The sequence below is a fragment of the Postia placenta genome (genome assembly GCF_002117355.1).
Source record: "Postia placenta MAD-698-R-SB12 unplaced genomic scaffold POSPLAscaffold_3, whole genome shotgun sequence".
In the NCBI taxonomy this organism is placed as follows: Eukaryota; Fungi; Basidiomycota; class Agaricomycetes; order Polyporales; family Adustoporiaceae; genus Rhodonia; species Rhodonia placenta.
This window is the reverse complement of record NW_020169834.1, coordinates 2,406,450-2,429,067: the sequence shown is the minus strand read 5'-3', so window position 1 is coordinate 2,429,067 and position 22,618 is coordinate 2,406,450. Positions and strand designations below refer to the sequence as shown.

The 22,618-nt window shown below is 52.9% G+C and overlaps 9 protein-coding genes across 9 annotated transcripts; 6 read left to right on the top strand and 3 right to left on the bottom strand.

The window, feature by feature from the left end:
• Positions 1 to 244: 244 nt before the first annotated feature.
• Positions 245 to 1,213, top strand: POSPLADRAFT_1134912 (hypothetical protein; the record flags this gene model as incomplete). The annotated part of the gene is made up of 5 exons (XM_024484525.1): positions 245 to 290; positions 352 to 583; positions 633 to 788; positions 850 to 1,060; positions 1,136 to 1,213. 5 exons carry the CDS (start codon positions 245 to 247, stop codon positions 1,211 to 1,213), a joined length of 723 nt encoding a protein of 240 aa, XP_024342211.1.
• Positions 1,214 to 2,006: 793 nt separating this feature from the next.
• POSPLADRAFT_1167671 (hypothetical protein) lies at positions 2,007 to 4,348 on the bottom strand (the record flags this gene model as incomplete). Its single annotated transcript, XM_024487977.1, has 14 exons — positions 2,007 to 2,156; positions 2,216 to 2,381; positions 2,451 to 2,744; positions 2,794 to 2,804; positions 2,863 to 3,026; positions 3,080 to 3,096; positions 3,148 to 3,302; positions 3,352 to 3,450; positions 3,501 to 3,560; positions 3,617 to 3,632; positions 3,683 to 3,947; positions 4,003 to 4,064; positions 4,117 to 4,145; positions 4,267 to 4,348. The coding sequence occupies 14 exons, from the start codon at positions 4,346 to 4,348 to the stop codon at positions 2,131 to 2,133; spliced, it is 1,446 nt and encodes a 481-aa protein (XP_024342210.1). The 3' UTR covers positions 2,007 to 2,130.
• Positions 4,349 to 4,481: 133 nt separating this feature from the next.
• POSPLADRAFT_1044791 (hypothetical protein) lies at positions 4,482 to 5,832 on the top strand (the record flags this gene model as incomplete). The annotated part of the gene is made up of 7 exons (XM_024478608.1): positions 4,482 to 4,566; positions 4,618 to 4,763; positions 4,813 to 4,914; positions 4,972 to 5,085; positions 5,133 to 5,253; positions 5,305 to 5,545; positions 5,601 to 5,832. 7 exons carry the CDS (start codon positions 4,482 to 4,484, stop codon positions 5,830 to 5,832), a joined length of 1,041 nt encoding a protein of 346 aa, XP_024342209.1.
• Positions 5,833 to 5,928: 96 nt separating this feature from the next.
• POSPLADRAFT_1044790 (hypothetical protein) lies at positions 5,929 to 12,485 on the bottom strand (the record flags this gene model as incomplete). The annotated part of the gene is made up of 13 exons (XM_024478607.1): positions 5,929 to 6,329; positions 6,384 to 6,590; positions 6,649 to 6,775; positions 7,371 to 8,620; positions 8,763 to 8,869; positions 8,896 to 9,157; positions 9,216 to 9,423; positions 9,477 to 9,628; positions 9,682 to 9,788; positions 9,838 to 9,949; positions 11,860 to 11,980; positions 12,036 to 12,136; positions 12,206 to 12,485. 13 exons carry the CDS (start codon positions 12,483 to 12,485, stop codon positions 5,929 to 5,931), a joined length of 3,435 nt encoding a protein of 1,144 aa, XP_024342208.1.
• Positions 12,486 to 12,762: 277 nt separating this feature from the next.
• Positions 12,763 to 14,248, top strand: POSPLADRAFT_1044788 (hypothetical protein; the record flags this gene model as incomplete). Its single annotated transcript, XM_024478606.1, has 5 exons — positions 12,763 to 12,889; positions 12,941 to 13,038; positions 13,138 to 13,304; positions 13,355 to 13,694; positions 13,994 to 14,248. 5 exons carry the CDS (start codon positions 12,763 to 12,765, stop codon positions 14,246 to 14,248), a joined length of 987 nt encoding a protein of 328 aa, XP_024342207.1.
• Positions 14,249 to 15,513: 1,265 nt separating this feature from the next.
• On the top strand, positions 15,514 to 16,680 carry POSPLADRAFT_1167670 (hypothetical protein). Its single transcript, XM_024487976.1, has 7 exons — positions 15,514 to 15,570; positions 15,627 to 15,685; positions 15,737 to 15,797; positions 15,848 to 15,913; positions 15,972 to 16,204; positions 16,253 to 16,354; positions 16,419 to 16,680. The coding sequence occupies exons 1-7, from the start codon at positions 15,528 to 15,530 to the stop codon at positions 16,422 to 16,424; spliced, it is 570 nt and encodes a 189-aa protein (XP_024342206.1). The 5' UTR covers positions 15,514 to 15,527; the 3' UTR covers positions 16,425 to 16,680.
• Positions 16,681 to 16,706: 26 nt separating this feature from the next.
• POSPLADRAFT_1133650 (glycosyltransferase family 50 protein) lies at positions 16,707 to 18,267 on the top strand (the record flags this gene model as incomplete). Its single annotated transcript, XM_024484376.1, has 4 exons — positions 16,707 to 16,954; positions 17,011 to 17,610; positions 17,664 to 17,970; positions 18,028 to 18,267. 4 exons carry the CDS (start codon positions 16,707 to 16,709, stop codon positions 18,265 to 18,267), a joined length of 1,395 nt encoding a protein of 464 aa, XP_024342205.1.
• Positions 18,268 to 18,378: 111 nt separating this feature from the next.
• On the bottom strand, positions 18,379 to 18,964 carry POSPLADRAFT_1044784 (hypothetical protein; the record flags this gene model as incomplete). Its single annotated transcript, XM_024478605.1, has 4 exons — positions 18,379 to 18,465; positions 18,517 to 18,680; positions 18,735 to 18,903; positions 18,962 to 18,964. The coding sequence occupies 4 exons, from the start codon at positions 18,962 to 18,964 to the stop codon at positions 18,379 to 18,381; spliced, it is 423 nt and encodes a 140-aa protein (XP_024342204.1).
• A 164-nt stretch (positions 18,965 to 19,128) lies between these two features.
• Positions 19,129 to 21,866, top strand: POSPLADRAFT_1073495 (hypothetical protein). Its single transcript, XM_024482612.1, has 10 exons — positions 19,129 to 19,701; positions 19,752 to 19,897; positions 19,954 to 20,072; positions 20,123 to 20,282; positions 20,336 to 20,399; positions 20,468 to 20,870; positions 20,923 to 20,982; positions 21,040 to 21,103; positions 21,162 to 21,489; positions 21,547 to 21,866. Exons 1-10 carry the CDS (start codon positions 19,409 to 19,411, stop codon positions 21,800 to 21,802), a joined length of 1,893 nt encoding a protein of 630 aa, XP_024342203.1. The 5' UTR covers positions 19,129 to 19,408; the 3' UTR covers positions 21,803 to 21,866.
• Positions 21,867 to 22,618: the final 752 nt, after the last annotated feature.

Below are 22,618 nucleotides of genomic sequence, written 5' to 3'. Positions count from 1 at the left end.
CTGTCGCTTCCGTTGGCGAGTTGACGTCGGCGTTGATCACAACCGTCAGCGGAGGCGCGTGCTGGTCGTCGAGAACTGTGGCTGTAGTCGGGCAGACTGATATTAATGTTGGCAGCTGTGGTCCGTGAATAGCTCTGTCCCGGAGACTCTCACAACATGTTGCCCGTGTTACCGTTGCGCCCCAGGCCTAGGTCGCTTCTCTTCTCACAATCCAACCTTGTTTTGAACGAGCCAGAGTGCAGCAATGTCGTCGGATTACCAGCTTTCCATTAAGCCACTGAAGCTCTCTGGTACGGCATGCGCACGTATCTTGTTAGTTGTACAGGCCGCCCTGACCCTCGCTACGCTTAGAGTTACCCTCCGAGGATGCCATCATTACCTTGGCGGAGACCCTGCTCGACTCAACGACCTCATGGAAGTCGGGAAAGACATACTACAAGGTCGTGAAGACATGCTCCCGCCCCAAGGGCCCGCAGGACGGTGCACCTTGGCACTGCAGAGTCAGCGAGCACGCGCCCGCAGATGCGACCTTTGACGAGTTCTGGGGCAAGCTGGGTGTTGACAAGGCAGAGAATGAGATGAAGTATGTTTGTCTGCCCATGCATGGTCGTCCTCTAACGTTGCACCGCAAGGTTCATCGCAGACATCAAGAAAGTGAAGCAGATCAAGCAGATCTCACCGACGCAAGCTGTCTGGTCTCTGTATTACACCTTTACGCCCCCAGTCTCGCCGCGGGTCTTCACAGTCCTACAGACGACTTACCTCGACGCAACTACACCTAAGACAGGGTAGGCTCATGTTTACGCGCTGTTTCCCTCTCTCCTGCTGACTTTAATAATGCGAACATAGAATCATTGTGTCAATTCCCATTGATTTATCCGACGAGCCTGAGCTGGTCAAGCTGGAGGAGAAGGGCGTGAAGGGCCGATATGTTAGCGTCGAGCGGCTGCAGGAGCTCGAGAACGGTAATGTCGAATGGCGCATGGCCACCTCCAGCACGCCTGGCGGCAAGATTCCGTCCTTCATCGCCGAGTCCACCATGGACAGCGCAATATCTCAGGTACGCTCCCCTCTTACTGTTCCCTGCACTAGTATACCAAAGTTTAGCGGATTGGCTGAACCTGATGCTGCGTAGGACGTCACGCATTTCCTGCACTGGTTCCACAGCGTTCGTCCCAAACCTGAAGAAGCCCAGCAGGATGCTGCTGCTTGAGTTTGCTTTGTCCAAGCAGGATTATAAGGTGGCTTCCTCCCATGTTGTGATATTAGGTCAATGTATGATACCCCAATGGACGCCGTCCAACCTTTCCTTGTGATCAGCGAGTTGAGCTCAGGATAATCTGCAGCGAACAGAGGAGTAGACATCACAACAAAAGGTAGCCTTTCTTGCCACACTCTTGACTGGACGCTGCCATCACAGGAGCTGACCACCGAATTCAGCTGGATAAACCTTCCTGTGTGTGGTATGGCCGTGTTTACACGCAATTAGCGTGCAAGCGAGATAGTGAGGCAAGACTGGATTCAAGAACGTCGTAAGGCTCTGATACAAATACATGTTCCATACAGCAGTCGGAGAAAGCCCGGTAGTCACTGGTGAGTGGAAGAATAACGTTATCTACAGCCGACCGTCTTGACAAGGCTAACCACGCTTCGCCAGGACTTCCACCAACGTTTTACCGAATTCGGTGCACATCCCTCGGCATCGCTGTGGTGGCTATGGTCTGAGCGACTCCCGAACGGCTGCAAGGAGCTCAGTATTGTATCTATGCCGCTCCTCAAAACATGTGCGGAGCCAAATTAACGGCTGACGACGCTGGTGTAGCCGTAGATCCGTTATATGTGATTTTGCGAGCTCCCTCGTGAGCGGGCCCACTCAGAGGACTGAGTCACGGTTTTAAGCCTGAGGTAACAGTAAAGTCACGTCCAGCGAAACGATCGCCATCCCAGGTCTTTCACTACCCACTATGTCATGATGTTGTTCGTCCCCAGCGTCAACAGAGGCAGGTCGATAGATGCTAGTTAACCATTCGCAAGCAGTACTTGTACCAGCAGTTCCCGTGGTCGAAGTTTATATTTATTACATATAGGATGGGCCGCAATCTCCCACCACATTGTTACACAGGGCCAAAGCTAAGCAAGCTCCAGATACCGTTCCACTGAAAACGTGTATATGCAGACATTAGCATATGTGTGGAACAAGAAATCAAAGACTGACCCTCCCAGTTCGTCACTGCTTCGTTCCACAGTCTCACCTCATGCTGGCGTGTGCCGCCAAAATGCTCCACAAAGTCTTCCCCGAATACGCTCTCTTCGCGTGCGATGCTGTTGGGGCGCATCATGCGCGCCGTGGCAGACTCGAGAGATTGCGGGAGCATCCGCACCTGTGTGGACGTCCCGCCCGGGCAGCATCAGCGTCAGCTTCGCGTGAAGGACCGCGTCCATATGCGCACCTTCCCATCCTGCTTGTCCTCCAGCGTTAACTGGCCGACAGGTGGGCCCGGGAGTTTGAGTTTCTTCTCAATGCCACGGAAGCCTAGCGCGAACACGGCGCTAAGGGCAAAGTAGGGGTTCATGTCCGCGCCCGGCACGCGGACCTCCAGGCGTGTTGCGGCGGGCGGCACCGAGGGTGGCGAGATGATGCGCACAGAGGCTGCGCGGGAGTCGTATCCGTACGTGACGGCGTTCGGCGCCCAGAAGGCCTCGCCACCCACAAGCCGCTTGTACCCGTTAATGGTGGGCACGAGCTAATCGATTTGACATGAGCGACAGTTAGGGAAGAGTTAATGACCCTACCATCGGCATGACTGAAGCGGGCGGGGCAGTTGATCAACATCTCCGCAGAGGGCGTTTTAAGTCACCTACCGTCCGGCAATCCGTCAAGGACACCCGCCAAGAACCATTCACCCTCTTGGCTGAGGAACTTCGTGTCCGGATATGCAGCGTCCGCCCGACCTGTCCGCAGTTCTGAGTCTGGCACGGCGAATATACTCTTGCCGTTCTCATCCCTCAGGGAAACATGGATATGGCTGGATACTTGGTTTTGAGTCGCGAATTGATACGCCTGAATGGAGACGCTTACCCACTGCATCCAGGCAGCTGCAAGAAGAGTGTGAGCGAGCTGTATGATAAATTATGACGAGTGCGTACATTGCCCCACGGTTTCGCCATAAAGCTGGGAACAACGCCGTGCTTCATGCCGATGCTCTTGGCGAGGTATTTGAACAAGATCGCGTTATCTGCCATGCGCGAGGCTGTCGTGTAAGCCAGGGCGGTTTCGTACACACCGGGTCCCGTCTCGGTGTCTGGGAGAGGTTAACAAACAAATTCCTGATAGATATCACATTAACGCACGATGGCCCTCAAGCGGTACCCCGAATTTAAAACTTTCGTCGAATAGATCATGGAAATAATCATTATTGAGCTGTGTTCGCAGCAGAGAGTATCCATGCACTGCGTGTGCCAATAATGAGCAGAATGAGTGACTTCACATGCAGACTTACTGCCAGAGGTCAGTGGTTGCAGATTAGTGAATTTCTTCGCTGCTAGGCTATCGGGCGTTTCTGAGGATGTTTGATCATAAGGGCACGCTTATAGAAAAGGGGCTGATGAGGACTACCTTTGAATTGGAAGTACTATTGGCGGCATTAGTGTCAGTTATTGAGAAATTAAAGCGTAATCCTACTTCGTATTCACAACCGGCATAACATTGCCAGCCCTTTGATCCAGCTCGTTCGACAACCTGTTTCATGACCCCGCGAGGATCCGCACAGATTGGCTCCTTGGTGTCTGGGTCGAGGAAGGAGACAAGGAAGAAGGGCACATTATGCTCCCATGGAATGCGGCGGTACGTGGAGAGATCAATTATTGCCAAAAGGTCGCGGTAGCCATTAGCCCTATTTGAGATGAGAAGCTCGCGAGAATAGACGGTATCATGAATGTCCCAGCCGCTGAGTATAAACGGTCAATGGAGTGATCTTTCGGGAGAGTTTCAGGATCACCGACAAAATCACGCTGCAGAATCCGAAGCCGTCTGAGGAGGCTGCGCTGAGGAACTTGTCCTTCGACTGCGCGGTCAAGGTGAGATAGGAGTTTCACGCGTGATTTATATATACTCACCATGAACTTTCCTCTGAGGACACCATCCACTTTGCATTATATTTGTAGATCAGGCTACAGTGCCGGTGAACGAGACCTAACGTTGCTCACCGTCAATCCCTGAGCAGACTCATTGAGAATTTAGGCAATATGTTGGACCATGGGACATACCTGCGACCTTTACCTTGTGATCATCTTCCAAGAGTACCGTGAGCTCTTCAATGGACGTCGGAGCTCGTGGTGTAGGAGACATGACCGCGTCTTCTTGAGCTATCTCAGCTCAACGATGATCAGAAGCGCTCGACTCGAGATCCCCTATGTCATGTTTGCCATATATGGCAGGCCTCCATCCGACATGATGCCGCGACGGTCCTCTTTCGTTCGTTATGTCTGTCCAGTGCACCATTAACACGCCGCATGCAGTATCTGCAGTGACTTTTTCGTCGTCTGGATCTTTGTGGGTGGGCTCAGGTGAGAAAAGACGTCATATCTGGGACAACGGCGGTCTCACCAAAAACACAGACGATGGAACTCTGCGTCTGTACGAACTACCGGCCCCGAAGGTCGTGCGCGCCATCAAGTCATTAGGCTCTGAGATTGCATCAATAGCTACACTCAGGTCCAAAGATCCCCAAGCTGGTGGCTTATGGATCGCGAGCGGCTGCCGGGTACGTCGAGAGCTGATGGTCCTTTGACGGCTGTTAAAGGCCAACGCAGGCGTTCTCTTTCCCTGCTCACTCGGATAAAATGATTTCAACTGATGCAGACGCACGCACCACTGTCCAACTTGGAGAGGACGATGAGGATGCCTTGAACGAGGTGGGTCTCGAGTATACACCCGTCCCTTACGGGCGCTAACACCGTTTGCATAGCCAGCTTAGTATCAGTGAAAATGGTCGATATTTAGCCTTCAGTACAGATGGAGGATCCGCTGGTGTTGTCGAATTCTCCACTCAGGCGGTTACTCGCATGAAGACCCGTCACAGCAGCGTTCGTAAACCGTCTGCAAGATATGCACGCGCTGACATGCAAAGCAGATCTGCGGTGCCGTCAAATTCATCCCGGATCGCCCCAGTGAACTCGTCAGCGCTGGTTACGACTCGGCATTGCTGCACCACGACTTCCCGCAAGGAACGCTGTTATCGCGTTTTGACATAAGCATGTCATTTTTTAGTGAATGGTTTCGATTATTGACATCATGCTCACTAGCTTCCGCGCCACCTTCGTCGGGGGTGTCTCTGTCCCCTCCATTTGTCCTCTCTACAGCCGTCAGTTCGACGGGTCTCGTTGCAGCGTCCACCGCTGACGGCCGCGTCTGGATCGGAGCCGGCGGTGAGAAGCGCCCCTCACCTGTATCCGGTGCCAAACAGAAGCGGTCCCGGAAATGGGACGGACTGCAGGAAAACGAGGGTCTGTGGCTACAAGTAGCCGAAGGTCCAGTTGTTGCAGTGTACGTTGGCGTCGTTCATGCCCGCAGTGACATCCTCATTGATGATGCATTGTAGGGTTTTTCGCGGCACGGAAACTTTGATCACTTGCACGCTCCTGGGCAAGCTTGCCCGATACACGATCTCGCATAACGCTGAAGGCGCTCTACAAGCGGAGCCAAACTGGACTGGAGAGACAAACCATCTAGCAAAAGTGAATGCGGTTGCTCTCAATGATCCATTCTTGTGCGTTGCTGGACTGGATAGCGCCGGAAAAGGTATCATCGAGGTGTGGGGTTTGGATGAGTGAAGAGAGGGGGATGTATTAGACAATGTACGCTAAGCCAATGGAACGACGCAGCCATTTTTGCATACGTGACAACAGGACAAGGACAAGGACTTATACCTAGTCTTGTGATTTGACAGATGTCTGTGAATCGACAGTCTCTGAAGCTATCTTCTCTTTTTCCTGTGCTCGTTCCTGCTCCAACTCCTCAATGCGCCGCAGCGCATAATCTCGTTTAAATTTCAGCTTCTCTAAGAACTCCTCGTCAGTGACTTGGTGGAAGCCCATTGTCACGAGCATCCGTTCTATGAAAGATTTTCGTGGCTCGATGGGTGCTGAGGGCAGGGGAACAGGCTGTGACATTGGAAGAGCGGCCTCTGCGTCTTGCTGTTTTCTCGTCTCCTGCAGTGTCCGTGAGACATATTTGATCCGCGCGATGTCGAGCTCGTTGTATGCAAGCTGTATGAGTGTACAGGCGAGGCCTGCAGTTGTTACCCCCGGCACAATGCCTGCCGGGCCTCCTGCGCATGGTCAAATCGTGAGTTGAGAAACAAAAACAATAATCGTGCACATACGTTTCCATGCATTGAGGATAGCACCGGTGAAGGCACCGCTGATTGCGGTATCTGGGACCTTGTTCATGCGCATGTCCCACCAGGTGAGCTTCTCTCCCGACCGTCCACCCGCTCTCCGACTGGCCTGGAGCTCACGTATTCGCCGCGAGTACTCCGTGTTTGCCAACGCATGCAGAAGCACGGGGCTGGCGATGTACTCGCGAAAACCTGGCGGCAATCGTTCTGTCAACTCTGAATCGGCGTGGACGTTGTGTGCGGCACGCACTGAAGAACGTCGCGCCTGCTACGCCCCCATTGAGGGCCGCAGAGGTAATGAGGGGGCCGATCTGAGTAGAGCCCTTAACCAAGCCGTACGCGCCAGCAAGAACTCCTGTGGTGGCGGCTGGCAGCACCTTGTGTGTGAGCAGCGTTTATGGTTGTTAGTTGGCGGAAGACGAACTCGCATGTAAGGAGCGTATTCCGGCCAACCACGAAAGGCGTCGTTGGGTCCATCACAAGGGGTACAGCGCCGAGGTAAGCTGCGAGGCTAACGACGGTGAGTGGGGGTCAGAGACGGTACGTTGGAAGCGCTCATGAACGAGTCGCAAACTCAGCCCGCGGGCCTGAACTGGCGCCGGCTATATACATATATATATGCGGTTGCTGTCCTTGTATGCAATGTGGCTCAAATAAACGCCACACAAAATTCACAAGTAATCATGGAACGTGATGTATATTGCAGGCACTCGGTGTAAAGTTAATCGCAGTGGGTCCGTACACTTTACGGCTCGGAAGATGTACACAGCAGGTCAACAGTGAACACGGGTTAGAAGATCTCTTCATCCTACGAGCTCCAAAATGTCCGTAACATAATGTAGGCGATACAAGTGTGATGATCAGGGGTATCGCGACGGAAGATGCTGGATCCCGTCATTTAAGCATCTGTCCAATGTGGAGTTGTTATGGTCTAGCTTCATGACTGAAAAATGTATCGCAACATGGCCTGACCTGTTCTGTGAATGGTGCCCAACAATCTGCCGACTGCTGAGCCACGCCAAAGGATGCTTGAACGCTGATCTTGCGTCGGTCACATAGATGTAGGAGCAGACCACCATGCCGAATGCAGCTATACTCCCAATGTTCATTGTACGTTCGGACGAAAGATGTGAAGGAACTTCGGAGAGGAAGCTGAAATCGAATGAGGCGAAGCGACACGAAAGACTTGTCCTCGCTGAGAATCGAATGGAGCGACCGCAAGGCCATAGGTAGCATGCAAGTCCGAAGTGAACTTTCTTCGATGAGAGTCAGGGATATGATTGATGAGTAGGCCTCCGATACGCGCAGCATGCCGACTGCAGCGCAGGGAATTGTCCAGTGCGCGATCCTCGGGCAATTCTCGAGGACATAAGAAACTTGCAGTGTGCTGGACGTCACAAGATAGCGTAATTGCTCTCCGTACCGAGCCAGAAGACACTGAGGGGCCTTGTCCGAGTCTTGGATCGGGTCTTCGAGGATGCATGTCTGCAAGGATGGCATGGCGACTTCTGCGAAGCAATTTTCTGCGGCTTCCGAGAGGATAAGCATGTGGAGACGAGGAAACGCAAGTGAGCTGGTTTGAACTCTTTTCTTAGTGAGCCTCCTATCTGAAGGGCGGAGCCAGAGGACTTCGAGTGAATCCTCCAAGGTAGGTGCCAGTTTGCGAACAAATGAGGGGATGTAACCAGACTCGAATCTTCGCAGCTTTGATCCTTTAAGGCCGTGACAAATGGCGTCTGGAAAGGTTGACATATCCCAAAGATAAACATCAGGGCTGCAGAATGCCGTGGAGAACACAGAGAGACGAGGGCAACTTTTAAGTATCTTGATGAGAGCCCAGCTATGTAGCCTCGTCCAAGCATGAGCGCCTTCCAAAGCGAGTTCCAAACGGATCACATGTCTCCCAGGTTGTGGTGCATAAGGATACGTCGTCGCATAGTGGCGCAGAGCATCCGCAAGACGAATGGCTTGTTCGCCGTCCTTCACCCGGATATATGCGAAAACAAACTCGGTCGCCAGCATATTCCACCTCTTGCAGACGATGCAGAGAGCGAGTGCTATATCCATTGCTTCCCTATGGCGATTGGCAAGGCAGATCCCATCCTTGTCTCTTGTAAAGCATGCGATCGCGTGTCCGTCGTCACAATCCAGAGCTCCTGGGACAAAGGTCGCGTGTTTGAAGATATCAAGCCAGAGCTCATTTGGGACAGACGATGTCGGGACTGACATACCCGAGACTGAGATGTGTGAGCGCGAAGAAATATTCAAGTAGATGGATAGCAGAAAGTTGTTCAACATTCGAGATTCAACACGATGGTCACCAGAGGTGGCAAGATCGCGATCTGACATCGGGCGTCTACGGACCCTGGTCAGGATGAGATTCCCTTGCCTCCTTCAGGAGGATGTATGCGAAGGGTGGTAATAATATACAATAATACATCACAACGTATCCCTGACGAAGCTCAACGTTCCTAATGATGAAGCGAGAAGTTCTAACAATTTCTCGCTTTCTTTTCGCTGGGCATCTTGTAGCATCTCCAGTTCCTCCTGCAACTCGGGATTTGCTGTCAAGACGTCGCCATGCATGCGGAGAAAGACGTTTTGGAACGACTGCACTGCCTCAAAGTCTCGATGCGACCTGAGTCGACGATTGAGAGCCGTAAGAAACGTGCGAAGAGCATCGAGTGTGACTAGAGAGCGAAGCTCCAGATCGATGGCCGCTGGCGATAGTGATTTTGCATAGGTGAAAAATTCTTCGTCTGTATCCGAGCAGAGCTTCAGTGAACGCACAGTCTGATCTCAAATATGCATACTTACAATCACCGTGAGGGTCTTCCGCAGCTAGCATCTTATAGAACGTGCTATCGGATGACGCTGAAGCCTTCTGCAAACGTTTTGTCTGCTTTTTTGTCTTCTCGCTTTCATTCTGCTCGATAGCGAACCTTGGCTCAACGCCAGGCAAAGTGGGGAGGAAGAAGGGTGCCTTCTCTGGCTCCTTGGGAGGCTCTTTTGGCTTGTTTCGTTGCTGAATGACGTGGAGTCAATCACTATAACTCGGTAAAAGGCATCTCATCGTACCTGGATGACCTCGAAGTTCAGCAACGTCTGCCATCGCGAACGAGGCAACAATGAAAGTGTAACGAGGTCGCCATCGAACTCAGGCGGTGCCAGGAAGAAGTCGGACGACTTCTCTTGCCCAGTAAGTGCCAGTGATGACAGTGCGTCAAGAGCTGAGAAGTCACAGTTCAGCGAGTAGCAACGAATTATGCCAATAGACAGTCACCTTCGTCCTCAGCGGTGCCTTGCATGGATGGCAAAGCCACATCAATAACCTTCTCATCGTCGGGGACACTCTGCAAGGCCACTTCCGAATACTGCGCACGATTCGCCCTAAAGAGACGTGTCAGTATATACACTGATAGGAAGCCGAGGTACAAACCATAGGTACACTCCTACGCTGTCCACATGAGCAGTAGCAAGAAAATCATTTGTGGGTGAAAATGCAACGCTGGTCGCTACGCTCGATGTTCGGAAGGCGTCAATGAGACGTCCTGTAGGAATGTCGAAAGTACGGATGATGGAATCTAAGGAGCTTGTCACAAGCCAGCGAGAATCGGGAGAGAATGTCTTGGACGCGATAAACGTCAGTCTTGAATTTCTCACGACGGCTAAACCTCGAACTCACCAGATCGAGGACGCGTCCGCGGAACCCATTCAACTCTCTCACCACTCGGCGCGTCTCAATGTCAACGATACGCACGGTGAGATCATCGCAGATGGTAGCCAAGAGACCACTATCGCGATGCAGAGTGATCGAGACAGCGGCGGAGGGAAGAACTAGTGTTCGTTCTAACTTGGCTGTATGGAAATCGAAAAACTGCATAACCTAGTGAGATACAGCAACGAGGAATGAGCGCGAGGGCCTACGTTGATTGTGCCGTCTAGTGTACTGGCAATGACAGTTGCATTGAGGGCATCCGACACTAGGCCAGTAACGCATCGCTCTTCCAATTTCTTCTTCGACGTACCAGATGGGCGGAATCGGCTGTCAACCTCTGGTGGACAAGGGCCGATGTTGAACGTCTTACGCAGAATGCCTGACTGCATGTTGTACATATGAATCGATCCTGTGGAGGACGATACTAAACCGAAGTTTCCACACGCAGAAACGCAAACAGACTAAGATGTAGGATGGTTGTTCAGGTTCATGGTCATATAGCAAAGACTTCATGTTACTTACCTTGACTGCGCCTGATGTAGGTGCCTTTTTGCCCTCGGTCCCGAACCCGAAGGTGTGCTTTCCGAGTTTCTTGTCTTTCATACTCCATGTCCGCGCGAAAGTTTCGTCAGCGTGTGCGGTCAAGATGTCATCCCAATCTTTGGTTCGGGTAGTTGAGTATGAGAGGCCGATGATTGGCGGGAACTTGAGAGATGTCAGGGGAATGGACAGGTTGTTCGCTTTTTTAGCGAGTGAACCTGGCATCGGTATGTTCGAGACATGTAATAATGTGTGGCGATCGAGCTATCACTTACCTTGACTCAACTCAAAGCTCCTGGAGTCTCTTACGACACTGGTGCATCGTAAACTACGATCTCTCGACGCCGTGAGGAGCTGCTTCCCGTCTTCGCCGTGGTATCTGATCAGATGTGGAGGAGCATGGTGGCCCGAGCGGAACTTCAACAAGCGGGGAGCGGCTGTCGGTGAGTCAAAGACCCATTGCTATTGCCATACGTATGAGATATATCAGGGGAGGATATATGGACGCTCACATTACCTTTACGCTGTTATCTTCGCCCGCGCTGATTAGCAAGGGCTGTCCAGGTACCCACTCAACTGAGGTTACTGCGCCGTCGTGGGCTCCGCGAACTAGATGTAGCAGACGGCCGCCGGCATTGAGATCCCAGAGGGCGATATGTCCGGTCGACGATGCCGATGCTAAGACGGGCTGTCCATCTGGCGAATGATCAACTAAAAACACACCATGCAGACATGTCGGATTTGTCTCACCACTACGGAAAGATAGCGCTCTGACTCCGCCGTCTTGCATAGTCATCCTCATCAAGCGTTCGTCTGTCCTGATGTCGTATACAGAGATCTCCCCAGACGAAAAGCCAATACCAACCACATCTATGGCTGGAGACTGTACCAAGGCAGTGATAGCAACCGAAGAAGCAGATGAAGAGGATGGTTGTGTAAGAAGAGAAGCAGTAGGGAAAGTGTGTATTCGAGTCCTGATCGTCTGGTGTCAGACACGAATGCGTGGAAGTAGCTGTTTACATACTGAGTACGGATGTTCCACAGTTGCATATTTCCTTGACTGCTGCCAATAAGGACTTTGTTGAGGTATGTAGCAGGATGCAGCATAGTTGTCGCAGTAAAATCAGTGTCAAACTGAATGGTCGCTTGAAGTTCTGACATAGGCTGAGTAAAATGGATATACGGTGCATGCGGAACATGTACCTCCATCTTCGAGACCCCATATGAACATTCTGGTACCATCTTGCGTTAGGGAAAGCAGCTGGGAACCAAAGACCAGCATGGAGGCGATCGGTGTGCTCAATGGGTTTGCAAGCCTTCTGACCTGAGGGACGTGATGGTATCATGCAAGAGTCAATACATGGTAAAGCGTAACACACCTCCTTTCCCCTAATGTACTTTATAACATGCGACCCACTGGAGACCCATACGTCCTTGCCGTCGATGACCACGGACGTGATCTGCTCGGGTGCATCAGGACCTTGAGAGCCCACAGGCAAAAGATTGGTCAGGCAACGAGTCCGCACGTTATTCTTTCATACGTACTCACCGACGAAGAGTAATCCCATCTTTCCCCCTTCCCACATTGCCCACGACTTCCCCAGACAAGTCACAATGTGCGTTCGCGGGCCTTCTGTCGCACCTTTGTGCGTTCGCGTTTGCAATGCGAAAGGGACATGGTTTGTAACAAGTCCAAGTGCACGAAAAGGTGCAAACAGGCGTGGTTCAGGCTGGACCTTCGGACTGCATGCCACCTCTGTGCGAAGACGTTTCCGAGGGGGCGGCTCGCTGTGATCGACCGCTGAAATAGGTTGGACAGCGACAGCCATGTGGATGGCAGAGGAGACCACAGTGAAAGGCAAGTTGTGGATGTAGTGGCCAGCCCAGTGTTGTTGCTTAACAAGAAGTGTGGAGACTGAGATCAATTCGCCTGTCTCAGAACCAGAGCCGAGAATTCGGAATCGCCAAATTTTGCGCACGTGACGAGGGGGTTGTAGGTGCTTATTGTCGCTTGTTGACCAGAGGCTTTCGATCCTAACAGTATCAAACAGACGATTGCGTATCGACCAATATTGCATGTGACGACACTGTTGCCACTACCGCACAATGGACCCCTCCTCAAATCCGTCTGTTACAATCACGCCTCAGCCTGAAGTGCTATTGCCCTCGTCCGTCTTCACACGCCAGACGCTGGTCATAGCGTCCTTGTCGCTGGGGATTGTCCTCTTAGCCAGTCAGTGCAGCTCTGCGATATCATATACCATGCTTGCTCATTTGTCCTCAGTATTTTTCATCCTCACCCGACGGAGGACTAGCGCGAGAGGGGATGCCGTCCTCTTAGTTGGACCTCTTGACGCGGGCAAGACTGCTATTCTTTCCACTGTGCGTATGCTTGGCCCTGACATCCGGGCTACAATTGACGGTAATCGCTGCTTGAAGCTCGCATACAAGCAAACGTTACCATCGCATACTTCAATGCAGTCCAACTCAGCTGTGGTTCCTTTGGCGCAGAAGACCTTGCGGATCATTGATATTCCTGGACATCCTCGAATCCGAGACCAATTCCGCGAGCACATGCAGGATGCTCGGGGGATTGTTTTCGTAGTCGACGCAAGCACTGTTGCTCGTGCGGGTCCCGCTGTTGCAGAGTGAGTAACTATGTTTTCAGAAAGGGTCTCAACGTTTTAATTGTGCCCAGGCATCTGCATCAGGTCCTCCACGCTATCACATCTTTGCCGCCATCGCGGCCGACCCCCGCGTTGCTTATTGTTGCGCACAAGTCTGACCTCTTGAAGCCGACCGCTCAAGCCACGCCGGACCAACTTGCCATCAATCGTGTCCGTACAATCCTCGAACGTGAACTCGAGCGGCGACGCGCATCTCAAGCCGGCGGTGTAGGCATTGAGGGCCTGGGCGCTGAGGGCGCTGAGTCAGAGCTGGGAGGGCTCGAGTGCAGCGGGGCCGGTGAATTCAAGTTCGAGAACTGGGAAGGTGGGGATGTGTCTTTCGTTGGCACGTATGTCGCCGTAGGGGCAACGGTAAGCGCTATTGAAGAGAAGGGCCATGGTCTATCACCTTTCAACGAGTGGTTAGAGGGTCTTCTCTAGGAACATTACACTCTAATCCCATCTAACATAGTATCAAACGCAATGCAGCAGTTAGTGTTGTGTGTTGCCAAAAGGGAGGATTGACATGCTTGTGTGTGTCTACGCATGAACAATGGGACGCGCAGCGGGGTTGTAAGAAACATTTGCAGGGTTGCAATGTCAAGTATTACACATTGATCTCACACCCTGCATACTGCACTATACTATGCTACGTACTGACCTGCTTCTAGGTGTACCATGGGTTGCATTTCATGCAGGACCTCGTTAGCGAGATGGTGCATGATGACCCCATACGTCGACCTTCGGCAGCACAGGTTGTCGCACGTTTTGATGCACTGTGTCCAACGCTAAACTTTTGGATACTGCGGTCAAGATTGGTAAAACGTGATGAATCGTGGCTCGGGCGTATTTTCCGTGGGATCTGGCATATCTTCCGAACAGCAGGCCACGTTCTAGCTAGACATCCTACAGTGCCTACCCCATAGCTGCCGTCTTCAAGCCCTGCTTCCTGATACCTGTTATTATTATGTATACCCTCGTGCAAATCTATCGCGATCCTGGCATCTATTCTTGTTGTTCGTTAAACTCATATACTGATCATCAGCACTACTAGGACCATTAGAAATGATGGCTCTCTTGCGGATCCAGGTTCGTTTCGCCCCGCACCTTCGGCCTAACAGTCAACGTTCAAATGCTTGAACAGGAATGGATAGCATGTCCACGGGACCATTATGCATCAGTGGCGCGTACGTACTATGTCCTTGCATTTTCATGGGACTGTGCCTCATGTATGAACATCTAGATCAAGGTCTCAATTCCAATGCCGAATCGATTATGAAAATCACTATTGAACCTGAATTCAACTCATGGCGAGATTGCAACATGTCTTGGTCGTTTCGTCAGTGGTCCCCCCCCGGAGGCGCATCACGAGTGCGTCGTCCCGACGTGCCAATCCCAACGCTGGCCATACGCCTTTCCTATGATAATACGGACTTTGACATGAAGTAGGATAGCATTGTGGCTTGTAGCTTTGCTTGCTGGTCGGATCGCGCATTGGCCATCTTATTCATGGTACGAACCCCACCCGTATGTTATACATCGTGTTAAATTGCGACGAGAAAATGAGTGACAGCTTACGGCTTGGGCGCTTATACAAATAGTGACAAACAACCTATGGTATAAATTTGCCGGGTGTACGCGCGGTGGTTTCCTTCATGCAACCTCTTAGACAGTGCCTATCCTTCGTTGCATATTCTACACGGGATAGGCGATTAGGTACTGCAGAGATTGATGTATCCCGGGCGGCTTAAGAGCTCTCGCATCTCCTCCTTGGTGTCGTGAGTGTCAGATCTTCCCCACATCTTCGTATCGTACTGGTTATCTGCAATGTTGTTGATACACACGAAATATAAAATGGTGTATGCTTCAGTCCAAATGTTTGAGTAGCTTTCACCGCGTACATGGGTAATTGAGTGCCAGCTTGAGTACATATCGAGAATTCGAGAAGGCAGGATCGCCATGATTCTAATCGGTGCTCGATGTCGATTCATTCCATTCCTCAGGAGAACTTTTCTTCGTCTCAGGTCGCAAACTGTGGCCTAAAGGGGGGAGGAGAGCCTCGCTCTGAGGGTCGAGATCTAGCGAGGAGTCTCGTAGGGGTCTCGTGATGCAATCACGCTGGGTCACGTCACGCGGTCTACGCGACTCGTTGACGTACCACGCAACCTTGCCGCTCGTTGTCCGATTCCTACCCTTCTTACCGCCATGTTCATCATTAACTGGTTTTGGGATGTCCTCGCACAGCTTGGTGAGCTGGCACTGCTCTAATCACTCTGGTTCTACGAGTGACTTATACGAATACAGGCCTGTTGCACAAGAATGCCAAGATCCTCTTCCTCGGCCTTGACAATGCGGGAAAGACGGTGCGCGCGTTCTCCGCTGGCTGGAACTGAATCGACTGACGTGCTCTCTAGACTTTGTTGCATATGCTAAAGAATGACCGACTGGCGACACTGCAGCCTACGCTTCACCCGAGTGAGTGGCCCTTCAAACGTGTTCACATGTCTTTGTCTGATGAAGCGCAGCATCCGAGGAACTCGCTATTGGCAATGTCAAGTTTACGACTTATGATTTGGGTGGTCATCAGCAAGGTCGGCTCAAGATCTGACTCGGAGGCTTCCCCCTCGTGATTGATGGTCCTTTGTCCAGCTCGCCGACTCTGGCGTGACTACTTCCCCGAAGTGGACGGAATTGTCTTCCTCGTTGACAGCGCTGACTTCGAGCGATTTGCGGAATCGAAAGCCGAGCTTGACGCTCTCCTGTCGATTGAGGAGCTGGCGAAGGTGCCTTTCCTCATCCTCGGCAACAAGATTGATGCTCCTGGTGCTGTCAGCGAGGAGGAACTCCGACACCACCTAGGTCTCTACCAGACAACGGGCAAGGTTCGTTTCCCAACGTTTGTTCACGACATTCTCTGAGATTCTTCGTAGGGCAAGGTTCCCCTCAACGACATTCGCCCGATCGAAATCTTCATGTGCTCAGTTGTCCAAAGGCAGGGGTATGGGGAAGGTTTCAGATGGCTGTCGCAATACGTACGTCATTTTCCCGTATACTTGACACGAATATCGACTAAATGTCCGTCTTCTGCTTGCGTAGATCTAAGCACCCTCCAGCCACCCGAGGGCATACCTCCTGGTATGATGGACTTTACGTACTGTGCCGTGGAAGAGGCACCTTTCTTCGCCCTCCTTACGGCTCACTTGTCGTTATTTCGCTTTATATTGTGGAACATGTTGTCTTTGCTGCAACTTCAGTAGGGTGTCAGAGTAACAAGCGCCCGTACACGTATGTGATCGGCGTGCACGTGGAGTGAACGCGTCGCGTCGGGACGTGACCCTCATAGTGCAACGACGTGCATCTACGAGCGAACTAGGCAGTCTTAGTATGGTGTCGAAGTCCCTCGTTTCCTTACAACGCCATCTTCCTCAGCTTTCGTTCTCGCGTGTGCTAGCGATCTCTGCGGTTCTGCGGGTTGCGCTCATCTTATACAGTGAATGGCACGACGCTCACTCTACGGTTAAGTACACCGATGTCGATTACCGCGTCTTCAGCGATGCGGCGCACTTTGTGCTTAATCCCACCTCAGCTAACCGAGCCCAGGGATATCTAGGACTGTGGACTGGCTCTGGCGAGTGCGTAGTGCTGCCTATATGTTTAGGCTCGTGGCTGAACTCACCCAGTTGTGAAGTCCGTATACCAGAGCAACATATCGCTATACGCCGTTACTTGCGCTCCTCCTGACTCCAAATGAATGGCTACACCCGTCATTCGGGAAATATCTATTTGCAGTATGCGACCTCCTGACGGGCATGCTCATGTACAGGATGCTCGTCGATATCATCCTTCCCCTTGGCGCTAAATGCGAGGGGTCTGCATCCTCATCTGTGTCTTCGGCGGACCAAGAAAAGCCTACGGACACGACTACCGCCGACACGCGTGTATTGGAACGATACGCGACCCTCCTCGTCTCTGTGCATCTGCTCAATCCATTGGTGTTCACGATCTCCACGCGCGGCTCATCTGAGGCAATCCTGTTGCTCTTTGTCCTCTCGACTATCTACTGTGCCCTGAAACGACGGTGGAATGCTGCAGCCGTACTGCTGGGTCTCAGCACGCACTGGAAAATATACCCGTTCATCTACGGAGTCGCTTGTCTCGGGTTGGTTGGCAACGGCGTCGGACGTGGATGGAAAGAATATCTACAACGAATGGTTGACCCACGCGCGCTCAAATTCGGCGCGTTGAGTGCTGCGACGTTCGCCGCACTGGGTGCGCTGATGTACTTGATGTACGTCCGTTGACATCGCGGCTTGGAGCTGATCCTCACACGCGTTGCTGCAGATGGGGATACCCATTCCTGTACGAATCGTACCTCTACCACTTGCATAGGCTCGACCATCGACACAACTTCTCGCCCTACTTCTACCTCATCTATCTCACATACCCAACACAGTCTTCGCCGCTCGAACTGGATTCTATGCCCCTCGGGCAGAGGCTTTTGCGCTCGCCGCTGACCAGCTTTGTACCTCAAATGGTACTCTCCTTGGGGACAGGACTGCTTTTTGGACGACGGAGAGACGACCTAGTATTTGCCTGTTTCGTACAGACCGTCGTGTTCGTCGTGTTCAATAAAGTGTGCACCTCACAGGTTCGTCAGCTCCGATCGTAGATCCAAATCCAGACGCTGATACCAAGGTTGCGCCAGTACTTCTTATGGTACATGATCTTCCTCCCGCTACTCATTCCGCGACTACGGATGTCGACTCGACAAGCGCTGCTCTACCTGGGTGTTTGGGCTGGCACGCAGGCGCTCTGGCTTAGCGAGGCGTATAAGCTGGAGTTCCTTGGGCAGAATGTCTTCTTTGGACTGTGGGTGAGGAGTCTCATCTATGTCGTAGGGAATTGCTGGGTGCTGGCACAGATAATGAGCTGTTATGCGAGGTGACGACTATACTGGTTATGAGCAGCGAGCTAGTCGTAAAAGCATATTGATACAGCCTGGTGATCTGCGGATATACTGTACAGGTTCCTTTGTGATATTCTGACTTCGTAAACTTTATCCCTGCAATAACTTGGAATCGATAGCCTCTTGTGTGAAGCCTTCTGCACCCTCCCGGACCTCGATGACTTTGCTCACATCCGCCTGTGCGACCATGCGTCAAAGCGCAGTATCAGCATTATTGCCGACGCTTACCGTATTCTGGAAATCAATGAAGGCACTTGCGTGCAGCGTCAGGAGCCCCATTTCGCTTGACCTTGGTGCCCAGTTGACGAGCACGAGCGGGAACGACTTGCGCCCATCGGAGTGGTTGAGCTCATGGGACAATACGACGTAGCGAGGCGAGTTCTCTGGTAGCTCTGAAAGACGCGTCTCGATGTCGCAGTAGGAGGACTCATGATTGAAGAGCGCACCTTCTGCAAGATCATCGATGCTGATGTTATCGAATTGCTCTACCTCCTCCATGATGAGCTTCTGCTTGTTGATCTTGACGATGAGGGCGGCGCTGCCGGCATTGCGGCGGGCGAACCTGAACTTGCGCAGGGACGCCTTGAGCTCGTTCGGGATGTCGACTGTGTGAGACTACAGTCGCACTGGCTCAGTCTGTTTCTGTTAAAGGGTATTCGATGTATACACTTGCCATGGCGGATGGAGGACGTGGATGGGGACTGTTGCGGTGAGCCGACGGCGGATGAGCAGCTCGATCACTTTGATAGTGCCTTTATCCCGATCACATCTGCCTGCGTTAAGCCGCCTCGGGGTCACCCACCCTGTCCGTTTCACGCCAGGTCTGCCACTCTTCGCGTCCTTTTATTCACCTGTTGCGCCCAGCTCTCTGCGACTTTACGGCTTATAAAGGCGACTGAGAAGAAGTGCGACAGAGTGTAATAAAAGAGCTCGACTCCGGCGACACACATCCTAGAGAGGAATTCGTCAACCGATCGTCCGCCGGCACAGTCGCCCTAATCATGCTGAGGCATGAGGCTTGGGGCAGGCCTATCTTATCCTCCGTATTACACCAGCATTCATAAGGCCGTCGTCCCCCCACCAACAAGGCAGGGTTGCTCGAGTCCCAGAGGCATACGACATGTCTAGCTCAAGAGGTCCGTCGACTCTCGGGAATCTCGATACGACCCCCAGATCGCGCCTGCAGTCTCGCGCACGTGGATCACGCAGCGTTTCCGCTGCATCCCGTCCCTTCTTACAAGACCCGGAGGTCGAGGCCGATGCCTTTTCTCATCCCGATGGGCCCATTGCTACGGAGCTCCTGAGTTCACATCACAGCGACGCGGAGGAGGCATGTACGGAAGAGCTGAGCGAGGAAGATGCACAAGACGAACTAACGCGGAGACCTTGGTGGAAGAGGCCGTCGCCTTGGTGGTAAGTCTACGGGCGATCTAGCATACGTTTACTCTCTAACTTGCACGCAGGTTCCTAATTCTAACCCCTTTTATCTCCACCGCAAGGGCAGCAGTCATAGCCCCCAAAGTGGAGATATACATACGATTGGCCTGTGATACTCACAGACCTGATTCATCTGCCATCGGTCAGATCGTGCATGCGTTCTCTTCTCCCGGTGTGTCGTATAATTGCTTTAAATTCTCACATCCGACTCATGGGCGTTGCTCAAAGACAGGTGGGAGAGTTGTGCTTCCGACCCCACAGTACAGGCAGCAGTAGCGAAACTGTCACTTGTCATCACTATTTCCATGGGCGTACTTAGTTGTCTGACTACGGCGTGGTGGGGCTCGGTATGCGCATCCCCTTATAATGACGCCGCCTGGGTCTCATGCTGCCATAGCTGTCTGACAGATATGGCCGAACAAGAGTGGTCACATGTGCAGTGATCGGTTCGCTCATTGAGGACATCAACTTCTTGCTTGTTTGCCGATATTCGAGCCTCTTGCCTGGCGGGTATTGGCTCCTTACCTGCGGCGCCATAATGTCGGGGTTGCTGGGGGGTATATACCTTGCGCCGCTCCCGCTCTGCAGGCCGCTGACAGTGTGCGTTCAGGTATGAGCACCATTGGAGCCGGTGTACACGCGTACATCGCCGATTGCGCTGAACCCTCCTCACGGTACGCTCTACTCACTAACTTGTTCTGCACCAAGATAGCTCACCAACCCGTGCCCACTCCCTTTACAGTTCGCGCTTCTTTTCCTTGCACCTCGGCCTCCTGTTCACCGGGTTTAGTATCGGGCCCACGCTCGGCAGTGTGCTCGTCGGCTATACGCACAACCCAGTCTCTGTGTTCTACATCGCGGCTGTGCTACACTTCGTCTACGCGTTGCTTCTGTGCTTCGTCGTCCCCGAATCTCTCACGCCCGAGCAGATGGCTGTTTTCCGCCGTGAGCACACGCTCAGCATAGAGCAAGCGAAAGAAGGGAGAGAGAATGGCGGCGCGGGGGAATGGCTGAAGAGGGCGTTTGGCTTCTTGACTCCGCTGGCATTGCTGCTACCGAGGAAGTCGTCAATTGCGGGGGCGAGGAGGAGGGATTGGAGTCTACTGCTACTTGCAATGGGATACGGGTTCACCATTGCATTGAAGGTAATGGGTCTGCCAAAGGGTGTCTTTTCATTCTTTTGATACCTTCTCGCAGGGAGATCTCACGTATGAGTATCAGTACATGTCCTTGATGTTCGGCTGGACATCCGAACAGGTGCGTTGACCTTGAAATTGTTTCTTCGATAATCGACTAACGCATGAACGCATCAAGCTCGGGTACTATACTAGCGCCCTTGGTACGACGCGCGCAATATACTTGACCGTGCTCTTGCCTGGTACGCGACTATTCTTCAGGTAGCAAATGTGACTGATTTCTGACGGCTCTAACGCCAGTCATCACGAAGCTGTTCCAGTCCAAACCTCGAGCAGTACAACTTCCAGCTGACGCGCAAGAGCCGACTTCTGCACGCGCACAGGCGAATCACCCTGCGGCGTTCGACCTCACCCTCGCGCGTCTCTCGATCGTGATCGAGGTTGTCGCGTACACCCTGATGGCACTCGCGCCCAACGGGTATCTCTTCACCGCGTATGCGATACTAAGCACGCTCGGCATCGGCTTCACGCCCGCGGTGAACAGCGTCGCGTCCGCAGTGTACATGCAGGGCGGCGGGCGCGAGCTGGGCAAGCTGTTTGGCGCGCTGGGCGTCGTGCAGACGGTCAGGTGAGTGCCGGCGCGCGTGCTGGTGGCGTGCGGGGCTGACGCGGATTGGCGGGGCAGCTCGAACGTGCTGGGGCCGTTCATGTTTGGCGTGACGTACATGAAGACGGTCGCGACGGCGCCGCAGGCGATCTTCGCGGTGTCCCTGGCGGCGCTGAGCATCTCCTTCATGCTGCTTGCGCCTATCCGGTTGCACGCGCCGGGCTGTGATGTCGAGGGGCGGGAGGCCGCACCGTCTGATGAAGTCGCGACGGGCGAGCGAGAGCCGCTCCTCGCTAGGGATGAGGAGCGCGGTAGGGCAGCGACCAAGCGGTGATATTGTATTCTAGTAACTGTTTGCTGCGGGCATGCGGCAAGCATCTCTGAAGCTTCACTGATAACTCGAGGACCGCCTGCTGCGTGAGTGTGGCGCGTGCGGTTCTCCTGCAACGCGTGTTTCTGAAACTGCGGAAGACCCTGTTGATACTGTACTTCTTGAGGCCAGACCTACTGCACTTGACGATATTGAATTGGCGCCGTAGTAGGACCTGTGGGCTGAACTCTGTATGGGTGCTCTTACCTTGCGCTCCAGCCGCCCTTAGCCCTCCCGCCGCCACGCCACCGAGAGTGGAATTAGGAATCGTGATGAACCCAGTGGTCCGGGTGTTCTATGTTGCTCAGTGTTGTCTAGTGCGGTCGTGAGCCCCTCTGTAATCCCATCTGGTGAATTTGAGCACTGCTAATTTGTCGCCAGGCGCGGTCGAGAGGATAAGCGTGGGTTCACGGCTGCGGGTTTGTCTCCGTGCACCATTCGGCCGGCACATGCGTCTTGCTGCGCTCTTCTGGCTATCTGCGTGATTTGACCAAGTGGAGAATGACATCGTTGGTGCTGTGTGCCAACTCTGCAACGAACTTGCGGTTCCGCCGAGGGCATTGAATCGCGCGTCCGCTCGCGCTCGCTGTATGCGCGCATGTAAGAGCGCAGAAGCAACCACGATCTGCGGGGGTCGGATAATCGGCGTGATCGTGAGATCGGGGATTAGGGACGAAAGATGCCGAGTGATCGAGCGGAAGGCACCCGGGCACGGCTTGTGGAAGATGGCAAGCTGGCCTATCTGCTCATGGCACCCGCTATCCGCGTGTCTGCCTCCAT